General features: G+C 43.4%; 2 protein-coding genes across 8 annotated transcripts in view; one reads left to right on the top strand and one right to left on the bottom strand.

The window, feature by feature from the left end:
* Window positions 1–95: 95 nt before the first annotated feature.
* On the top strand, window positions 96–12,401 carry FAM161B (FAM161 centrosomal protein B). 2 transcript variants are annotated; one of them, XM_058567317.1, is made up of 9 exons: window positions 96–314; window positions 2,375–2,694; window positions 3,475–4,025; window positions 5,778–6,034; window positions 6,621–6,748; window positions 8,537–8,701; window positions 8,940–9,039; window positions 10,540–10,682; window positions 11,417–12,401. In XM_058567317.1, the coding sequence occupies exons 1-9, from the start codon at window positions 261–263 to the stop codon at window positions 11,553–11,555; spliced, it is 1,857 nt and encodes a 618-aa protein (XP_058423300.1). In that variant the 5' UTR covers window positions 96–260; the 3' UTR covers window positions 11,556–12,401. The 2 variants fall into 2 exon arrangements, with proteins under 2 accessions (XP_058423300.1, XP_058423299.1); XM_058567316.1 differs by having other exon boundaries at window positions 97–314; window positions 5,778–6,124.
* Window positions 12,402–13,328: 927 nt separating this feature from the next.
* ZNF410 (zinc finger protein 410) overlaps window positions 13,329–20,800 on the bottom strand; it is a 38,551-nt gene continuing 31,079 nt past the window's right edge. For 4 of the 6 annotated variants that reach the window (XM_058567322.1, XM_058567324.1, XM_058567326.1 and 1 more), the window contains 3 exons: window positions 20,413–20,553; window positions 18,832–18,959; window positions 13,329–14,093 (listed from right to left, as the gene is read on the bottom strand). In XM_058567322.1, coding sequence (XP_058423305.1) covers window positions 14,055–14,093; window positions 18,832–18,959; window positions 20,413–20,553 — 308 coding nt within the window. In that variant the 3' untranslated portion in view covers window positions 13,329–14,054. The remainder of the gene's footprint in view (window positions 14,094–18,831; window positions 18,960–20,412; window positions 20,554–20,800) is intronic. The other 2 variants (XM_058567325.1, XM_058567327.1) reach the window with 1 other exon arrangement.

Below are 20,800 nucleotides of genomic sequence, written 5' to 3'. Positions count from 1 at the left end.
TAGCACTTCCGGAGCAGAGCCCTCCAATCACTTACCGTTTCAGCCGCCGCCTCAGAACCGGAAGTAGAAAGTGCAAAGAGAATAGGCCAATCAGAAAACGACCATTGCCTTCTTGGGCGGGAAGGATTGGAGGCTGTCTGGGAAGGGGACTGGTTCATGCATCCGCCTGAGAGCCAATCGGAAGCCAAAGCTAGAAAGGGGCGGAACCTGACCCGCGTAGCTAGCGTCGCCGCCGCTGCTGTCTCTGCACCGCTGAGAAGATGACCGTGGGGAGGCCTGCGGGAGCCTCCGGCGGCGCTCAGTGGAGCCGTCAGGTGAGGAGAGAAAGAGAAGGGGAGGAATCAGGTCTGCGCCCCGGAAAGGAATCCCTAAGAGAGGAAACTGTTTGCGTTGCCTTGGAGACAGACGGCAGAGGCGTGTCACGGAGGGGCGTGGGATTAAAATTGGCAGCGTTTAGGGACCAGGAGGCGGACTCTGACTGGGGACCTGAACCGCTTAAGCCTTATGTCACCCTCTTCATAGAACCATAGCAACGACCCTCCGTTTTCGCTTATCCTCTCAACTACCCGAGGACCAATCGTACTATTGTTGTCTCCATTTTGTGGAAAACTGAGGCACAGAGAGATTAAGAAATTTGCCCCCAAAACCATAGAGACAGAAAGCAGATTGGTGGTTGCTGAGGGCTGGCGGGGCGCGGGGGTAGAGTTAGGGAAAATAGGGAGCGACCGCTAAATGGTATGGGGTTTCTTTTTGGGGTCATTAAAATGTTCTAAAAATTGATTGTGGTAATGGTTGCACAACTCTGAATATGCTAAAACCCATCGAATTATACACTTTAAGTGAATTGTGTGGTATGTGAATTATATCTCAATAAAGTCATTTAAAAAAAGAAATTTTCGTAAGATCACACGCTCTTCAGTAGCAGAGTGAGGGCTTAGAGCACATACATACCTGACTCAGAATCCAGTGTTCTTTTCAGTATTAGAGCTGGACCTTAGAGAACCCTGTAAAACTATCACCAAGTGTCACCCAGAGGCCTCCTCCCAAGTGGTTTCCAGCTGCAACCCCTCATCCTATACAGTCCAATCCTGGCCCTACACCTGCCTCATGTTACTGTCCTCTAGCCACACTGGCCCTCTTTCTACCTTTCCAGGAGTCAACTTTGCTCCTGCCTCAGGTCCTGCCTCAAGGCCTTTGCATTTGCTGTTCCTTGAACCCAGAACTCTCTTACACCAGATCTTAGCAAGGCTGGCTCCTTCTAATCAATCAGGTGTCAATCCAAAACTCCTCCACGGTGAGAAAGTAAAAATCAGCTCAGGACTGAGAAAGTAAAACTCAGACTGTAATAGACACCGATAAGGCCAGGCAAGATTAGCGGAAAACCGTGTTTCTTACAGGGCCACACTGTCCCTGCAAGATGACTAACACCCCGTTCTTCTAATAATTATGCTTATTTATCAGTTACTTACCCAGCCCCACTTTGGTCTTGTCACCTTTTGCATAAAAATTGCCTAATCACCCACTTACTACACTGTGCCCTCTTCATGATAGCATCCATCCAGAGTTGATCCCTGCTTCCCCTAACCCTCCTCAGGTTCATTCAGGACAAGCTAACCCTAGAAAAAGCCCCTCCCCCACCGTCTTACTGAAAGGGCCATTCCTAGTGGTCTTTTCTGATGGGCTTTTGTCCACAGAGAAGCTTACCATAGCCACTCCATCACTCTGCAACCTCACAGTTTTATGGCTGTCATTGAATTTATCATCATCTTATATTGTCTGTCTCCCTTCAATAGAATGTAAGCTTCATGAGAGCAGGGACCTTGTTTGTTTGTTTTCAGCCTAATGCCCAGTGCACATTAGGCATCCAATAATATTTTCAGAATGAATGGACTATTTAAACCCAGTTGGATTTCACACTTTCTAGGACATTGCTCTTTCAGCTAGACCACGTTGTCTCTCCTGTTAATTATCCATTCCCAGTAACAGAGTGGAAATTTGCTAGAATATGAGGAAAGCAGAGGTGTAGACAGGGGAAGCAGGAAAAGAAAGATTGGCAACAAGTTGGTAAAACGCAAGTAGAACAGGGCCCAGAGTGTGGTCAAGGTCACTGGTAGAATTCCTGGCGTGCAGGGGGCAGAATGCAGGGAGCAGAGTAGGTTCTGTACATGCTCACGACACTGCATGACGTAGGGAACCAAGCACATCCCATATACCAATTTGTGAAATTTCTTTAAAGCAAGGAGCACATCTTATTTTTATTTGTTTCTCCCCAGTCCCTAATATACAGAGGCTTATTCAAAGTGAAATTAACAGTTAGGTTTTGAGTAAATTTGAAATTATAGTGTGACCCATAATCTATTCTATTTCATTTTAGATATTTCCCCCCAAATCCTCCTCAGACACAGAGGCAGAAGAGGAGCTGTCTGGGGATAGGCTGGTTTTGCCCAGGGCTGGCAAACTCGATGAATTCCTCAGCCCAGAGGAAGAGACTGATTCTACTTCTGACTCAACTGGGAGCTTTTACGAGACCCTGCAGATACTGAGGCAGAAAGGCAGGTGGTGCCTGTTGGAATCTCTTTATCAGTCTGATCTCGACAGTGATGAGAACCTCTCTGAAGATGATGAGGACCTGAAGCGTTTCTTCCAAGACAAAGGCAGGGGGAAGCGGCAGGTTCAGTGCCCCCAGTCTCCAAGGTAAGGCACTGCAGTTCCACAGCTGCCTCCCTGCATAACCCTGGCCAAGTCATGTCATGACTCTGGGCCTCATCTTCTTCCTCAGTAAAGCAAAGACCACTTCTGCACATGGCTACTTACCCAGGCTCCAGCTCAGAATCAGCCTTTGGATCCAAACATGTGTTCTGACTCCTAGCCAGCAGTCCTAACCCTTAGTCACCAGAAGCATTGGGACTGATTAAAGGGATGTCTTTCCCAGACAGACTACCTCCCTGAGAACAGCAACGAACCACATTTACCTTGGCCAAGCCCTCTTATATGCATGTGTACTTTATCTCACTTAATATTTATTTTCTCCTCCCAATAACCCCGTAGGTAGATATTTTTTTTTGCCATTCTACAGATGAGGAAATTGAAGTTCCAAGAGAACCTTGCTCAAGGTCACACAGCGGGTAATTGTTTGAAGCAAGATTTGAACTTGGGTCTGACTCTAAAGCCCTCCTCTGTACCATTGCTCTCTTCTCTCTACCAAATGAAAATGTTAGAGTGCAAAGTGGCAATTCTTGGATCAATTCTGAGAAGAGACTTCCTACTAAGGCTGCCAGGATGGCCTGTGGGAAGGAGGGAGGATAGCTGAGAAAGGTGTGGGCTTAGAGGCCTGTGGGGCTGTGATTTAGGCTGAGAAGCTAGCTGTGACCTGCTGGAAGGGAAGACTGGGGAGGAGCAGGGAAGAGGAGCTGGGAGGAGCTGGGCCCCCTGGCTGCCCTGTCCTCCACACACAGAGCTGCTTTCTCCCCGCAGGTGTGGCTCCACAAGGCGCTGCAGCTCCCTGAGCAACCTTCCCTCCGACATTCCCAAGGTTCTGGCCCAGCCACCTTCAGACTCCAGGTCTCCTTCCCAGCATAAAAACATCAGCTCCTGGGCATCATCCATCACTGTCCCTCAGCCGTTCCGCATGACACTGCGTGAGGCCCGGAAGAAGGCCCAGTGGCTGGCCTCACCTGCCTCCTTTGAGCACGAGAGGCAGCAGGCTCAGAGGCAGGGTCAGGAGGAGGCCGAGTGCCACCGGCAGTTCCGGGCACAACCTGTGCCCGCACATGTCTACCTGCCCCTCTACCAGGAGATCATGGAGCGCAATGAAGCCCGCAGGCGGGCAGGGATCCAAAAGAGGAAGGAACTGCTCCTCTCTTCCTTGAAGCCCTTCAGCTTCCTGGTGAAGGAGCAACAGCGAAAGGAAACCACTCAACAAAGGGAGTTGGCCGCTACAGCTAAGGCCAAGGTCCCCAAGCAGAAAGCCACCAGAAGGATCCCCAAGTCCATTCTGGAGCCAGCCCTTGGGGACAAACTCCAGGGTAAAGACGTTCTTGCCATTTTGCTGCCTCTTGCCTGGGGGTTTCAAGAAGTGCTGTGGGGATTTAATCAGGCTCTGGGGCCAGCCTGGCTTGGAGATGAGCTGTTTCGTGGACCTGCTAGAGGCCACACTCAGTGCAGGCCATGGGGTGGAGTTGGGTCTATTTATACAATGGCAGAGCCCTGTAAGGAGTGAGGAGTCAGAGGTCCTACTGTGCCCCCAGGTTTGTCCTGTTGACCCCTCTCTCAGTGAGTTGATGCGAAGGCCTCTGTGGCAGCGCAGGTGTGAGAGCAGAGAACCAATGAGACATTCAAGGACCAGCTTAGGCCAGTGCCACCACTAGCCAGGTGCCCCTGAGGAAAGCCCCCCCCTCCCATCCTGGTGAGGTACACACTTCAAGAACTGTAGCTTGATTAAGGGACTCAGGCTTTATTAGAGCAGAGAACCAATGAGACATCCAAGGACCAGCTTAGGCCAGTGCCACCACTAGCCAGGTGCCCCTGAGGAAAGCCCCCCCTCATCCTGGTGAGGTACACACTTCAAGAACTGTAGCTTGATTAAGGGACTCAGGCTTTATTCGCTCATTCAATAACGTGTGCTGAGCCGCAGGCACTATTCTACGGAGAATAAACAGACATGGAGTTTGTGGACACACGAGGGAGACAAATAATAGACAAATAATTACAAAAGTGATGAGTCATTTGCAAGGATTAAAGGGGGAAGCCTGGGGGTCCTGTGGAGCATGTAACAGAGGGACCTGACTTAGGGTGTGGTGAGGGGTGGGAACAGTTAGGGAAGGTACCCAGGGAAAGTGAGCACTGAGGCTGACCCTGAAGGATGAGCCATGGTTAATTCGATGCAGAGGGAGGAAGGGTGTGCCAGGCAGAGATATAGCATGGAGGGAAGAGAAGGCTGAGTACATTCAAGGGATGGAAAGGTACGGGTAGAGTGAAAAGTGAGTGGGGAGGCAGAGGCAGGCATGGGCCAGCCCTGGGAGGCCTTGTAGGCCATGGGAGGGAGTTTGGACTTCATGTTTAGGGCACTAGGGAGCCACTGAAGGGTTTTAAGTAGGGTGGCTCATGATCAGATACGCAGTTCAGAAAGGCACTCTGATTGCCATGGTGATAATTAAAGGGGGAGGGGCAAGACTGGAGGGATGTTGATCTATAGGAGGCCATGTCAACAATTCTGTTGAGAAATTTTAAAACTCATAGCAGGGATGCTGAAGAGAGGCTGGACTGGAGAGACATTAAAGAGGAAGAGACGGCAGAACTTGTGACTGATGAGATGAGAGAGGGAGGAGTCAAGAATGATTTGGGCCACGGGCTCGGCCAGTTGGTGGGTGGTGGGGCCTTTTTCTGAGATGGGGAGACCTGGGAGAGGAGCAGGTGACTGGCCCAGCCCTCCTCCTTCGCCTCTGAAGAAGGAACCATAGAAAGTGCTCAGTAAGCATAAATGGTAGCTGCTTCTGCAGCCTGATTGGCACACGGCAGTGGTGTCCTGGTTAATGTTTATTAACGAACTCTCCAGAAAAAAAAAAGCAAGCTGATTTGTAGTGTTTGCCATTTTCCATGGTATAAATGTTCCTATCCTGGCCAATTTCAGGCTTCCCACATGATATCAACTGGCTCACAAAATTCCTGAAAAGTTAACGAGCAGCTCCAGCTGGTGTTTTAGAGGGAAAGCTCTCCAAACCTTTTAGTATGAGGCTTGATCCCTTCTCACCCATCAACACCCTGCCTTTTCTCCACAGAAGCTGAGCTCTTCAGGAAAATTTGCATCCAGATGAGAGCCCTGGACATGCTCCAGAAGGCCTCCTCCCCCATCGCCTTCTCCAGTAGCCGGGCTGAGCCACAGCCTCGCATAGCCACCCGAACCTGGGAGGAAAAGCTTGGGTTTCTGCAGACTGACTTTGGATTCCAGCCTCGTGTGAATCCTGCTGTCCCTGACTATGAGGGCCTTTACAAGGCCTTCCAGAGAAGAGCTGCCAAGAGAAGGGACACCAGAGAGGTGACTCGCAACAAGCCCTTCTTCCTGAGAACCGCCAGCCTGCGTCACACTCAGCGGCCCTGCGATGCCGCCACCTCTGGAGGGAGGAGGGTGAGAGCCCAGGCAGCCATGGGAGGGTCAGGGCCTGAGGCCCGAAATACAGGGACGGGCCAGGTCTTAATGGAAGGCACTTCTCATGACATTTTTCTATCTTTTTTTAAACACTGGCTCAGCTGTAAGCAGATCCACAATTCCTATAAACTTAAGACCACAAGAATACTTCCTTTCTTTCCTTTCCTAGAGGGAATTTTCCTAGAAAGAGAATTTGTAAAAATAAGTCCAAGCAGGTCTGGAAGGCAGTGAGTTGGGATCAACTGCTTGTGTCTCTATACCAGTTTCAAAGAACTCTTCTCATTTGATTTAAAAACTTGGGAATTGATATCTAAGTCTTGGCCTGGTTACTAAACTCAAGATCTCATTATCCTTGCCTTAATCCCAGGGAAAAAAAGAAGATTCTCAGTCTGACTACTCCTTCACTGAAGTTGAATCCTAGTTAAGATAGAAACTAATCACACATGCTGTGATTACCAGCCTTCGTTTCTTTTAGGACTCCGTGGAGCCACCCGTTACACCCCTGGCAAGGAGTCGTTCTCTGAGTGCCCTTGCTTCCCTCTCTGCCAACACCCTCCCTGTGCACATCACAGATGCCACCAGGAAGAGGGAGTCTGCAGTCAGGTGAGTGGTCAGGCTGTACGAGACTCATAATGCTCAGATCTTGGCCCAAATGCTGCCAACCACCCTGCTGCTGGGCCTCCTCTCCTGTTATCAGAGAGACCAAAAGGGGTGGAAGGGAGTTCTCTGATCAAGGACAAGAGTACATGTGGCCCTCCACACTTAGTGCTGGAGAACCCCTCATCACTCAGCAAATATTCATGGGGGACTTACCTGTGCCAGGCATAATGTTAAGGCTGAGATACCTTGTGGAACCTGTAGTTTAATAGCTAGTCTAAAATACAGAAAAGCAAAGAAGTTACCATATTTTGTGAGTATTGCAATGATGGGGGACTACAGGGGTCTGTGGTGGCACTGGGCAGCCTGGGGCAGGGGGCTCTTGTGATAGATGTCTAAGGTGAAACCTGAAGAATGAGGAGTTAGTCAGACAAAGACTGGAAAGAAAGAAGGTTCCAGATGGAGAGAACAACATGGGCGAAGACCCACACATGAAAGAGGAAGCCATTAGGAACAGGCATTCAGAGAAGCATGACTGCAAGTGGCTGACCCCGCCACAAAGATGATGAGGCATCCATTGCACAGATTTAAGATTCTCTGAGATTCATCTTGGGGAACTACTAGAAGTCTGTTGGGAAGCAGGAGCCTCCTCATTTCTTAACTCTTTTAACTGACCTGACTATCATGATATTGTTCTCATCCAGCCAGTGCCCCAGTAAGAGTTCCTCCACTACGCCTCTGACCCAGTCAGCAGGAGACGTCGTGGTGTAACAAGCAGCTTAGCCCTGGGAGAGGACGAGCATCTTAGTGCTTTCCCATGGGGCTCACAGAGGAGTACACGAATCCTACCTGGCTCTTTAGGACCCACAACAGGGATTTTAGAAATGTATTTAGAAGCCAAGGCATACTTCCTTCTTCCTCAAATTTCATAGTTGGCTACTAAATCAAGGCTGAATGCATCAGTATCCTGAGGTCCCAATAAGATAGGCCTCATGAACCAGGGGTTGGCCCACCTATAGAGGATGACTACATCTGTTTCCCAGCAATAGGGAGTTTGATATATTAGCAGATTAAACTTTCATGCCCTCCTTCCTAATCTATCCATTTGGTAGAACTCTCCATAGTACATTGTAGAATGATATTTACACACAAAGTTGACCCCAGATTGTGCACTGGAGGAGGTCTATTTCCAGTTCTCTGTGAAAATGCAGATTTGTAGACCTACTTCCAGCCTACTGATTACCGTGCAGTGCTCAAGGGCAGACTTGGGAGTGAGACATCCTGGTTCTAATCTTGGCTTTTCCACTGCATGGTGGGTAGCTTTGAGCAAGTAGCTTACCCTCTCTGAGGCTCGATCTCCTTGCCTATAAAACAGGGGCTTCCAGTCCTTACCTTATAGGGCAGTTTTGAGGATTACAAAAGATATTGGATATAAAGCATTTATTGGTGACTGTCTGCACTTAGTTCAGGGTAGGTAGCTCAGCAAATGGTAGCTGTTAGTATTATTTTGTTCCCATATAGGCAAGCAGCCTGAGTGTAAGGATATTTTAACTCATGTGTTTTTCAGTTCAATTAATTAACTTCTCCTGGGGCAGAAAAATCCATAGTGCTGGGAAGGCTTCATCTGCCAGTGCATTTAACCTCAGAATCTTATTTTTTCTGAAATGCCAGTGTGGTAAATTACTCACCGCATTCATGGAAAATACTAGTTTATTTTCCAGAAAAGTTACTAAGATTGCTTTTAAATATACCCAGGTTGGTCATCTGTATTCTTTTTTTGCCTCCTCTCTTTAGAAGTTCACTTGAAAAAAAGGACAAAGCAGATGAGAGTACTCAGTGGTTGGAGATGCACAAAAAGAAGTGTCAAGCAATGTCTAAATCCGTGACCTTGCGTGCAAAAGCCATGGATCCCCATAAAAGCCTGGAGGAGGTGTTCAAAGCAAAGCTGAAAGAGAATCGGTCAGTGTCCTCCATGTGTCAAAGGAGTGCCTGTCTTGGGATCCAACAGATAATTGGCCTTGAAACTGGCAAAATGGAGGAATTAGGGTAGGCTCCTGTAATCACACAGAGTCCAGGATTTTGCCAGGCATGGTTCGGAATTTACAATGTCCTTGGGAGTTACTCTGCTCAATTGGAATGAAGGGTATTCCAGATTGGAAAAAGACAGAATTCACTCTAAAAATCTTGTTAATTCCAGGAACAATGATCGTAAAAGAGCAAAAGAGTATAAGAAAGAATTGGAGGAAATGAAGAAGAGAATACAAACAAGGCCCTATCTCTTCGAACAAGTTACCAAGGTAAAACTAAACCATCATTCATTTTCTTTCTGTCTTGGATCAAAGGGCTCTTAGAAATGATTAAACAGTTTAAAATCTGGGTATTAAACATTTCCTTGAGGCTCAGAAAGATCTAAATTGGGCCCATTTTATTACTACCATCTTTCTCCAAAATAAATAGTGCAGTGGTGAATGTTGCTTGGACTGATTTCATCCAAGACTGGACTCCAAAGACATTTATAAAGGGATATTGCACTTCATGATAGTCTTCATGATAGTCTTGGTTTCAGTTTGAATCAGAGTTGGGGTTAGATCCCAAACACACAGTGACAGTTTGGCTGTGTTGGTAAGAATATCTTTAACTTCCTAACGTCATCTCTCCTGCAGCGCTCGTGCCCTGGGCATCCCCAGCTGCTAGAGCTGTGGCACATTTATAGGTCTCCTGAGGTTGGGATGCTCACAAGCACCCTACAAGGCCCTCTCCAGATTAAGTAGCTTTCAGGCTGGAAGAATCATTTTAAGATATTCTATAGAATTTTAGGGAAGTCAGAGTCAGTTGAGATCTCCCTAAGGAAGCTCTGGAGCTACTCGAACAGCCTTAGAAAGGCCACCATCCAGGCAGCTTTGGGCTGCATCAGGCTCTGTAGCTCTCTCTCCTGTCCACAGTTTCAGACAAAAGTTGGGGTTCCCTAGTGACCTGATTCCAACTGCTGGGCATTATCTCCATCTTATAGCCAGTGCATTATCTAGGCATTTCCTGGGTCCACTCCTCTCCACCCCGCCACATATCACACACACCCTCACACACATGCGGACTGGACTGTCTTGGATTTACTTAGCAACTTGTATTGTTCACAATCTCTCTTAATAACCTTTGCTCTTCATTTTTTTAAGGCAAGCTCACTCCCAGATCTCAACAGATCTTTCACCACTCTAGGAAAAATACAAAGTACTCTATATGATTTTGCTCTTGAACACCTGAATTAAACCAAAGAAAAAATAACCTTTTTCTAGTTCACTTGCAGACCATCTATCTACTGTTAGGAGTGTTACTAGTACAGCTTATTTTCTGTTTGTTATAGTTTAGTGTTCCTGATGATGGTTTGGTTGCTTTTAAATTTTAAAATTAAATCTTATTAAAATAAATCCTAAAATCTTAAAAATTTAGTCTTTTTCATCTGGATCTCACTTGGTCTTCCAAAAATCTAAATCCTTGCTTCTCAAAGGGGTAGCTCCCAAACCAACAGTTGGCATCTCCTGGGAGTGTTAGAAATACAGAATTGCAGGCCCCATCTGAGACCTACTAAATGAGAATTTGCATTTTAACAAGATCTTCAGGTAGTTCCTATGTACTTCAGGGCTTGAAAACAAGGCTCTAAGTGATTTTCATTCAAATCTGTGCCCAGCAGTAATGGCAGGGTGGGTGGGGAAGAGTATTGTAAACACACAGGTTATGCAAGTAATTACAATTATCTAGTAATTTACAAGACAGCTACAGCAGATCAGTTTCCATCACCACAGGACCTTGCCAGAAAAGAAGCAGAACAACGGTATCGAGACACCCTGAAGCAGGCTGGCCTGGATGAAGATTTTGTGAGGAATAAGGGTCAGGGCACCAGGGATGTACAATGGAAGGAGCAGTCAGAAGTCCGTGATTGTCCCAGGTAATCGGAGATGCTGCTGTCATGCTCTCAAGCTGCCATCCCTAGTAAGGCAACTGGCAGGAAACTTTAGAACAGCCCTTCGTATTTTAAGATCACAATCCTATATTTATAGAATACTAATCCAGAGATCTCCAAGTAACACATTCAAATTTGGAGAGTAGTGCAGTTGTAAATAAAAGATAACCATTGTATATTAGGTTTAGATTCCTTCAATTTGAAACAGATCATTTTCCCAATGCCAGTTCCAATGCCATCAGTCAAAAATACTTCCACTTCACTTGTGAAGAAAAATCATGTATATTTTTACTTCCTATAAAATGATAAAACTGTTTTCCTAGCACTGTTTATTTTTTTGGATAATTGAAGGCAATTATAGAGCCACAATAAAAGCTATAACACCCTGAACAATCAAAGCCTTTCTTGTCCCCTCAGCATGGGCACCATGACTTGTTAAAATCCAGCACTCTTTAAAGGTAACTCATCAGCACCACCTCCTCCATTGATACCTCGTATGTCAAAGGGAGAAAAACATTGTCTCTCCATTATTCTCCATTTTGTTTTGTTTCTTAAGTCCTAATGGCCCCTCCCCTAATTCCTATCCCAGTTTTCCCCCTAGAAATTTCCCTTTACACTCCATATAAAATAATGAAAATATTGAAATCATCCTTAAGCCTTACATAATTCTTTCTTTAATTAGAAGTTTTTTATTTTATATGTTTTAATTTATTCTGCAGCACCCATGGAACTGCAAAATTCAGCATCAGAAATCCACAGCAGGATTTAGAAGAATCCCTGGAAAAGCCTACAAGCCCCGAGAAAGAACTGGAGGACATGTCTTATGAACTGCTAGATAATCTCAAATCACTTGCTTAATCAGTACACTTAAAATTACTGCTTTTCAATAATTTTAAGCAGCTAACTTGGGGTGGAGTTAAGGCAAGCAAAATTTAAGTTTTGAGTCATGGTTACTCTTGGAGAATGGGGAAGAAAAGTAGCAGATAACAGGGAATGGTTCCCATAAATCAAAATGGAGAAGCTCAGGGTGGAGGGATCAGAGCAATTAAGGGTTCCTGCTTTGTGCCTCACACTTAAACTATGGGTACAGAAAAAAGGGCACAAGCCCAGATGCCTACAGGGGATAGTCAGGAAACATAAATGGATCAAATGGGCTGGGTGTAAGATAGCAGGAGAGAGTAGAGACTGGAGTCTCTGCTGGAATCCAGGCCCAGAACTGCCAGATCAACTGCATTTTCAATAGAAGCCAGAAATATGCATGTTAGCAACTAATTAAAAAATTACTTGGAAATCCTGTGTGGGCAAAACAAATACCTGGTTGACAAGTCTGCAACTTCTAGTCCAGAGTTTCTCGATCTCAGCACTATTGACATTTTGGGCCAGATGAGTCTTTTTTGGGTGTTAGGAGAGGGGGCTGTCTTATACTTTGTAGAAGCTTAGCAGCATCCCTGGCCTCTACTCACTAGATGCCAGTAATACCCCTCTCCATAGTTGTGACAACCAAAAATGTTTCTAGAAATTGCCAAATGTCCCCTGAGGGGGGAAAATGTCCCTGGTTGAGAACCACTGCTCTAGTATAAAAGTAAAGCTACAAGAAGTAAAAACTGGCATTTTAAGAATACAAGCAATTGACATGAACTCAGTCTACATAGCACAGGATGACTATGCATGTCATTAACAAATTAAGAACTATAATTACTGTATTTAAAACAAATCTGGAATAGGCTACTAGAAGGACGTGCGGCTATGACATAGAACTATCTACTAGGGCTTTGGGGGAAAAATAAGTAAATAAATAAAATAAAAAATAAATAAATAAATAAAAGAGCAGTTGTTTCCTGTTATCTGTTTAGAATGTGCCACTGTGAGTGTGTGTGTCAGCATGAGGTTCATTTTATTTATTTTTTTTGTGAGGAAGATCAGCCCTGAGCTAACATCCATGCTAATCCTCCTCTCTTTGCTGAGGAAGACCAGCTCTGATGTAACATCTATTGCCAATCAGTAGATAGGTGTACGTCATAGTTGCACATCCTTCTAGTTGCTGTATGTGGGACGCGGCCTCAGCATGGCCGGAGAAGCGGTGCGTCGGTGCGCGCCTGGGATCCGAACCCGGGCTGCCAGTAGTGGAGCGCGCGCACTTAACTGCTAAGCCACGGGGCCAGCCATGAGGTTCATTTTAAATACATTTGAAGCTTCTCTGACAGCCACGAGTTTCTACTAGTAAGTGATCTTTGGAATCGTTTTCTTCTTGCCAATAATAATTAGACATTCTCTCTCAGTAGTTGTAGAGACAGGATGATAGCAAGAGTGCCTACTCTACAGAAGCGCCTTTCTCATGTTTTTTTAACTTTCTGGAAAAATTCAAAAGTATCTATTACTGTCATTTTTTCCAGACTGAGACATGTTCCTTTCTGGTGACGACAGAGTAATACTCGGATAACCTCTATCTGGAATTTCCTAGTTAGAGATGAAGATGCTCATGTCATGTTTTCCAAGACTCCTGAGCTCAGTTTTACCTCTATGGAATCCAAAGGGTAGATCAGTGCCCTATCTTAAAGGGAAAGACTAAACTATTTTCTTAATCTCCAGTCTAAGAAAACACATTTTGTCCAAAACAAGAAGCCAAAGCACTGACTGGGCTGTTTTGTTTATTTAAAGAGAAAACATTTTAAACTCGGAACCATGTGATTTTTAACTTAAAAAAAAAAAAAAAAGCTTTTAACATGCTACTGTAGAAAACAAAGTGACCAAGTAGAGGTGGACAAGATAGTACCTCAGCCTGGGCCAAGTAGAGATTCAAGTAATTTATTTTTTTGCAGCCCAGTGGCGGAGAGTCTCTTAACTCAGGTTGCTAAAGGGAGAATGTCACAACAGAATTGACATCACTCCCTTCTCCAAAGCAACAAGGCATCTTGAAAGCTCAACTTCTTGGTGAAGTTTTCTGGTTGGTGGTAGGACTTAGTTCATCCATGTGAAAAGACAGCTGAGTCTGGGATGAAAACTCTTCAAAGGAAAACCTCCTCTCAGCAGTCATACTGAGAAACTTCAGCCAACACACAATCAAATTCACTTCTGGGAGAAGTCCATCCCAGAATTTTGCAGTGGGAAGAGAGGTAGGTACAGTTACCCAGCCCACATTCACTGCTTTCTTCCTTGTCTGGATCAGATGGTAGTTTGAAGAGAAGCTCTCCTACATTCATCTTCTATGCCAGCAAAGATGAACAGAGGCAGAAGCGGGGTTCTGTCCTTCACAGGTTCATTTTGGTTCTGGCAGATCATGAGCCATAAGCATCCTGTTCCCACTATATGTACCCTGGGATCAGACAGAGCTGCTCTTCCAGGAGTCAGCACCCATGCTCATGTCCGTCTCTCAGTTAAATCTCCTTGGTTTAATAACTGTAAAAGATTAAAACAAATCTGGAATAGGCTACCACTGAATAATAGGAAAAATACTTCATACTAAGTAAAAGGTTTACAAGTGGGAGTGGGGGAATGCACTGCAGGGGTGAGTCAAGGATCTCTAGTTCCAAAGCAAGAGACATGCATAGACTGACAGATCTCATTCACATACTGGCCTTGGGACAGCACTATGGCCACTTGACAATGCTGTCGTTTTCACTATGGCCACTTGACAATGCTGTCGTTTTCACTATGACAATAAAATATCCTGAGTCTTTAAGCCAAACTATTGTTTGTGTAGTCACATACTCACTAGTCAGTAATGGAGGAATCTATAACTTACAGAGAAATCAGAAATGGTGGAACCAAAAATCTTATGTCCGTCAGCGTCAGCCCAAGTATAGGCTGAAGGCTCAAGCAGAAATAAAAGGAATGGGAGTCTACTCCCAATGAGTTCTATATGAGAGCTAGACCCACTCATAAGAAATCCAGGGATTCCCTGGGCTTAAAAGAATACCTTTCTTGTGATGAGGGGAGACAAGCCTGAGAGTCTCCAACAGGGTGGCAGCTAACATGGACATTCTAGTATACACTCAAGGACTCTGTTGAAAGGTGGTTTTGTACAATAATTGATGAAATTGGGTTCCATTTTATTATGAAAAGAAAATGAGATGGGAATAATACAGTGAAATTCAGAATAAAAATTGGGCTTATTAAAATCTAATCAGATAAATTCTTGAGCTGGAGATGTATTTACTTGGTGACCTCAATTTGGATGAAGATAATTTATATAGTAGAATGTAATAATATGGAATTTAAAGAAATTTAAACAAAATTTAAAGAAAAATTAAAAAATTTAAAGAAACCATAGATTTCATTTGATGCTGTGTGGTGGAGGGTGTAGGAATGATGTGTTTTTAATGTAGGCCAAGATTCAGATGTTTGCACTTAAACTTAGCAATGGCACTTTATGAGAAATCTTAAAGAATTTGTCATTTGTTTTCCTCTTTATTTGGGAAACATTCTAAGATACAGCCAAAGCTAGCTGGCAATCACCCTGGTTCTTGAGTTCAAGAACGTGAACTCACTGTGACTACGGAGCCCCAGTGGAATGCCCTTTAGTCAGCAGGAGGTCCAAAAGCCCTGGGGTCCCAGTTGGGGCTGCACAGTGAGACCTCTGTCTGATTCTCACCAGACCAGGTAATACTCAGGGAAAATAGAAACTGTCCAATCTGAACCATCTGAATGAGATATAGTTTTGTTATATTTTCCATAATAATTTCTGATACTTGATTTGGTTATTCTCTGCTATTCTTGGTAAGTTATTTTTAGAGCATATTTACTAGAATCCAATTAGAAGTGCATCAGTAGATTCTTACAGGTCTGATCTACAATGCCTGCTGATCTCCAAAAACAGAATTTGAAACGGGCATGTGTTGTTTTAAGAGTTGCAAATAGCCTTCTCCTTCTCTGGCATCTGAGAATCCCTAAGGAATCAACATTCCTCACTCATTGGAGGAATGGTCAGTTGGTACCCAGACCTTGGACAAGGAAGAGCACTAAGACTGGGGCCTTGAGGGGCTTGTAGCTTCAAAATAACGAAGGTATTGGAGGATGTGATAAGCCTACCTTGAGAAGGAAAAGGAGGGGATGAGCAGTGGAAATGCCTGTGCTAAGAGGAAGATAATGGTAATAGTGAAGGAAACAGAAAAGAGGTGAGGCTCAGACAGAGGGTGTGTCTGTAAATACACAAAGACCCCAGGAAAAGTGATAGTGCAGGATTTTTAGCTACATCTAAGGGCAGTACTTTCCCCTTTGTGTTGTTAATATTTTTCTATTAAGTGTCTGGGGCTTTCATTATGCAACTAGGTACTTAGGGCCTGTAGGCCCTTAATGTCCTCCTGGGGTTAAGGCCAAGTTTTCTTTTGTTTTTTAGGTAGCCTGTGTTATCGTGTTTGCCTGAGGCTGTGAGTGGGCATCACCTAGACAAGGACCCTCTAAAGCCAATGCCAAGTCCCATGTGCCTAGGTTCAAGAGAACAAATGTGCTATTACTAGACTTTCTGCATACACAAATCTGACCATGTCATATCCCACTTAAAACCATGCAGTGGCTCCCCCTACAGCATAAAATCATGTCCTGTAAAGGCCCTTCAAGAGAGGGACCAGTTTATCTTTCCTGCTCTCATTTTTCCATTCCAGCCCATCTGCATTCCATACCCCATCATACTCAACCCTTTGTGGTTCCATAGCCGTGTCCTACTCCCTCTCACCTTCTGCCTTTGTACACACGGCTACCTTTATGCCTGTTTTCTTCCAACCCTCCCACTTGTCCATCAAGATGATTGCTGTTCATCCCTTAGGTCTTAACTTAAACTCTAAAACTTATTCCCTGACTTCTGCCAAGGCTAGCACTTATTACACCGTATAAAAATTGCCAGTTTATTGATCTGTCACCCTTCCCATTCTAACCTTTCTGTACAGCACAACTCCAGAGGCACCATTTACATAGTTATGGAGTTAGAAAAGGTAGAGGCCCTAACTCTGACTGTAAGCTGTTTGAGGCAGATTGTATTTTGTTTACTTTCGTATAACTAGTACCCAGCAGAGTGCCTTGCACACATTAGGTGAGTAACATCTGTTGACTGAATTAAGTTTTATATATCTGGCATTTGTTTGGGATAACTTGGAGTGCTTCAAAAAAAAAAGGTATTTAGCAGTATGGGAGAGAAAAGCTCCAAGGTTTCAAAGATAAAAAAAGAAAAGGTTGAATGTTGTGGATTGGTTTGTCAGGATAATAATTTGTACTAGGTAAAAGAGAAGGAGATGATTTTCCTGAACTGACTATTTTAGAGCAACCCAATAGTTGATGAGAGAAAGTATTTCTTTTATACAAGAATCACAGTTACTAAAAGCAGAGGGAAAAAGAGAATTAGGATATCACCATTTTGAAAGCCCTAATGAAAAAACAGATCTAGGCCATGATCAGTAATGGGCCAAAATGTTTATGTAACCCACTGGTCAATCTTAAGATCAGTAAGAAAAAGCAAGAGTACTACCTATAAAATATTCTTGCCAACGGAAAAAAAAAAACAAGAATATGAATCTAATCAAGCTTCTAAATGTAATTACCAGTTTTTAGGAAATCTGTGGATAGAGAAATATATTAAACAACAAAAGGAGTCAATCAGCCAAAACCAGAACGTGGGAAATTCTAGAGGACAAATAACCCAATTTCTTAAATAGATAGCCATACTGAAAAGAAGAGGGGGAAGAGTATTAGAGATAAAGAGAATTAAGAGAATTATTAACCAAATACAATGATGGGCCTTGTCTGAATCCTAATTCAAACTAACCAACTATAAAAAGACATTTTTGAGAAAAAATAAAGAATGCAGACTAAGTATTAGAAGATATCAATAAGTTATTATTAATTTTGTTGGATGTGATAAAGATATAGTCATGAAAAAAAATCCTTATCTGTTAGAGGTATATACTGAAATATTTACAGATGAGATGATGTCTGGGATTTGCTTTGAAATACTCCAGCACAAGCAACAAAAGTAGGAGGGAAGAGATAAAATAAGAACAGTAGGAAGTTAATTGTTGAAGTTACGTGATAGGTACATGGGTTCGTTATACTATTCTCTCTCTCACTATACTCTATGAAAACTTGCATAATAAAAATTTTAAAATAGATAAATGAAGAGGGGAAAAAACAGAGGAAGGCTCCATAGGTGAGACATGTTCCAAAGCAGTAACCAGAAGGTGACTTAGGAAAGAACCAATGATACCAACACCCAAAAACTTTCAACATAAGCAAGACTCAGATATCACAATGATGAATACCAGGAAAGGTCCTGGAAGACACATTAGCATGCATGTCCAGAGTCCTGTGACCCTGGGTAGCCCCAGGAATACCAGAGAATAATGGAGAATATTCAATATAGGATGCAGAGCCATCTATATGCTATAACAGCTGATTGTGTTATAAAGGTTATAATGAAAGGAAGGGGGAAAAGATGGGAGAGCACTGTGAAAGATACTATACAGCACTGAAGGCATCCAGGCTACATAGGTTTTGGCAAAAGCTTATGCATATGAAATGAACTCATGATGAAGTCATCTACTGCCGTGACACAAAGCCAATAAAATATCCTAAGGTTCTAGAAGCCTGACTGGTTTTCATTCTGTTTTCTGGGTCACAGCCAAGACAACAGAGTTGGGATTGCTTAGAATCAACCTAAAAGCCCTCTTTCATTTCGATGATGGTTCTCATTTCAATAAGCAAGTGAACACATTCCTATGCCCAGTTGGTTCAGCCTGGTATCTCTCAGACATATGACCCCAGCAAAATGAACAATGATTATTTTTAATGATTTTGTCACTATGCTTTTTGCTCAAGGACCACTTTGTCATTGGATGTTTTTTTCTTTATAAATAAAAGCAGCATCCTCATCTCATAGTGAATAGAGTAGAAGAGATATTCATTAAGGCATTTGTATAAAGGAAATTAAACTTGAGAGTCCCAGCTGTGACTGACTAATCTCCCAATTCAGAAGACCTTAACACTCAGGCTTCTTTCAAAGCTGGACATATGCTTAGTTTAAAGGAAGATATCCTAGTCAAAATTTCCAAGAAATGGAAACTGGAGAATGTTTCAGCTGCTCTAGATTCCCAATCACTCTCCACACTAGTCTCAACAGAAACAAAGTAAGGGCAAGAGACAGCTTTACCTCCTGTGGATTTACGGCAGTTAAGACAGAAACCTCATACGACTGCCTCCCTGACTGCATGGTCACCAAGTGATGTGTCACATCAGGCACTGAAGACAGGGGACGTGGGGATCCTTCAGCAAGCACCTCTGTGAAACAGCAAAAAAATGTTTCAGTGAAAAGTGAATCCACAGATATACCTACCTGCATTATCAAGCCTCTCATTAAGAACTCTCAAAACTGTTCCCTGAAAAACTAAATCCCACATTCCTGTATTTCTTCCAAATTAATTCCTGTCTGATAATCATTAGCAGTGAATCTGGAAAGTATTACAAAAGGGAGATGGGAAGAAAAGGCAAGAAATCTTGATATAAGAGTTGACCATTTTTCAATATTCCAATTTAGAGAATATGGCTTTAGCACTGTTAACTGGATTAAAATTGTGTATGAAACAGGGCAAAAGCTGCTTAGATAGGTAAATCAGGGAATCAGAGCCAACCCTTAAAACAGTCACCAATGATACAAATAGCACAATATGCTCAGGTCAAGAACTTAAATCTGCTTCAAATTTCCTACTCAGTGTCCCATCCTCCCTTGAGAATTTCTTCCTTAAGGCTGACAAAGTAGCTCCATGCAATTCCTGTGCCCTGTACTTCAGTTATCCACTAGTATCATTTGTGAAACAGAGGAGGCTCATTGTGGAAGCACAATCTGGGCCTTGTAGGCTCATATATAAGTTACACAAACATGTTAATTTATAATCAAAACTGACTGAGTGGGATCTGAGTAACTAAAATATAGGATCTCAGACTTAGTAAATGTTCATCAGTGGGATCACCATGAAAATCTTCTGGAAAAAGTTTATACACAAACCTCTTAGCTCTCAAATAAATTAAAAGTTTCTTCTAGGGGCTTTCTAGCTTATACTGCTCTTCCAGACTATACCATATAATTTAACATTTGCTTATATACTATCTTCTAGTCACTCAATGTTGCTTCCCATATGTAAGTTTTGACTTCTCAACTAGATTTTATGGTCCCTGTCTTCTACTTTTATCTTTCTCATGGTGCCAGGCACAAAGGAGGCACTGAATAAATGCATGCTGACCTCACCTGTTAAGTTTTTCAGAGAAGAGGGCCTGGCCTGTGTAACTTGGGTGAAATTTCTATACCAGAGAGGAGCAACTGTTTCCTAGAAAGCCCTTTCTTTTCTCCAGAAGATATGGCTTTTGAAGGTATGGAGAAAGTGCTTTATATCTCCTCTGTAAAACCTGGTTATGTTCTGTTTAAATGTTTTAAAAGTTAAGTTCTTCCATAACTGCAATAGGAAAGATAGAAATAGTTGGGCTAGGATGCTAGGATTATGGATAATTTTCTTCTTAAAATTTTTTTCCCTTTATTCTTTTGTTACATCATTTCAATGAATTTTTGTTTAACAGATTCACTTACCCACCCCAGAGACAACACAAATGCTACTCAGTCATACCACAGCTACTCACAAGAAATGAAATTAATTAAAACCTCCATTTTGGAGACAACCCCATTCCTTAGTCCCTAATTGCAGCCAATTTTCCCCAAATAAAGCAGAGTTGAAAGTCTTACCATCATCAACTCCTAGGATAGAATTGGTATTTGGTAGATTCAAGGACTCTCCACCAAGGCTGGGCTGGGAATTCATAGACACCAGGTTTTTACTGGTTACTGAAGCCTCTTCAAGCAAGCTACTGCCCATTAGTGGCTCAGCTGCACAGAGAATAGGATGTGAGACATACAGCAGTCAAGGCTGTGCCTGGTCCCCATTTTCCTTCACAGGAAGCTGGCCTTTTCTTTCAGAACTAGAAGATAGCCTGTATGTATCTTGGATACCAACTCCTATTTCACCTACTTTTGGGAAGCAAGAATAAACCTAGAAAGGAAGAGTTCAGCTTCACAGATAAATATCCTTGCTTGTGATCAGCATCTGGATAATTAGCATATCAAACAGGATGGA

This window comes from Diceros bicornis, chromosome 24 (assembly GCF_020826845.1).
Source record: "Diceros bicornis minor isolate mBicDic1 chromosome 24, mDicBic1.mat.cur, whole genome shotgun sequence".
In the NCBI taxonomy this organism is placed as follows: domain Eukaryota; kingdom Metazoa; phylum Chordata; class Mammalia; order Perissodactyla; family Rhinocerotidae; genus Diceros; species Diceros bicornis.
Note: the sequence above shows the minus strand (reverse complement) of the source record. Positions and strands in the feature narration are given on the sequence as shown.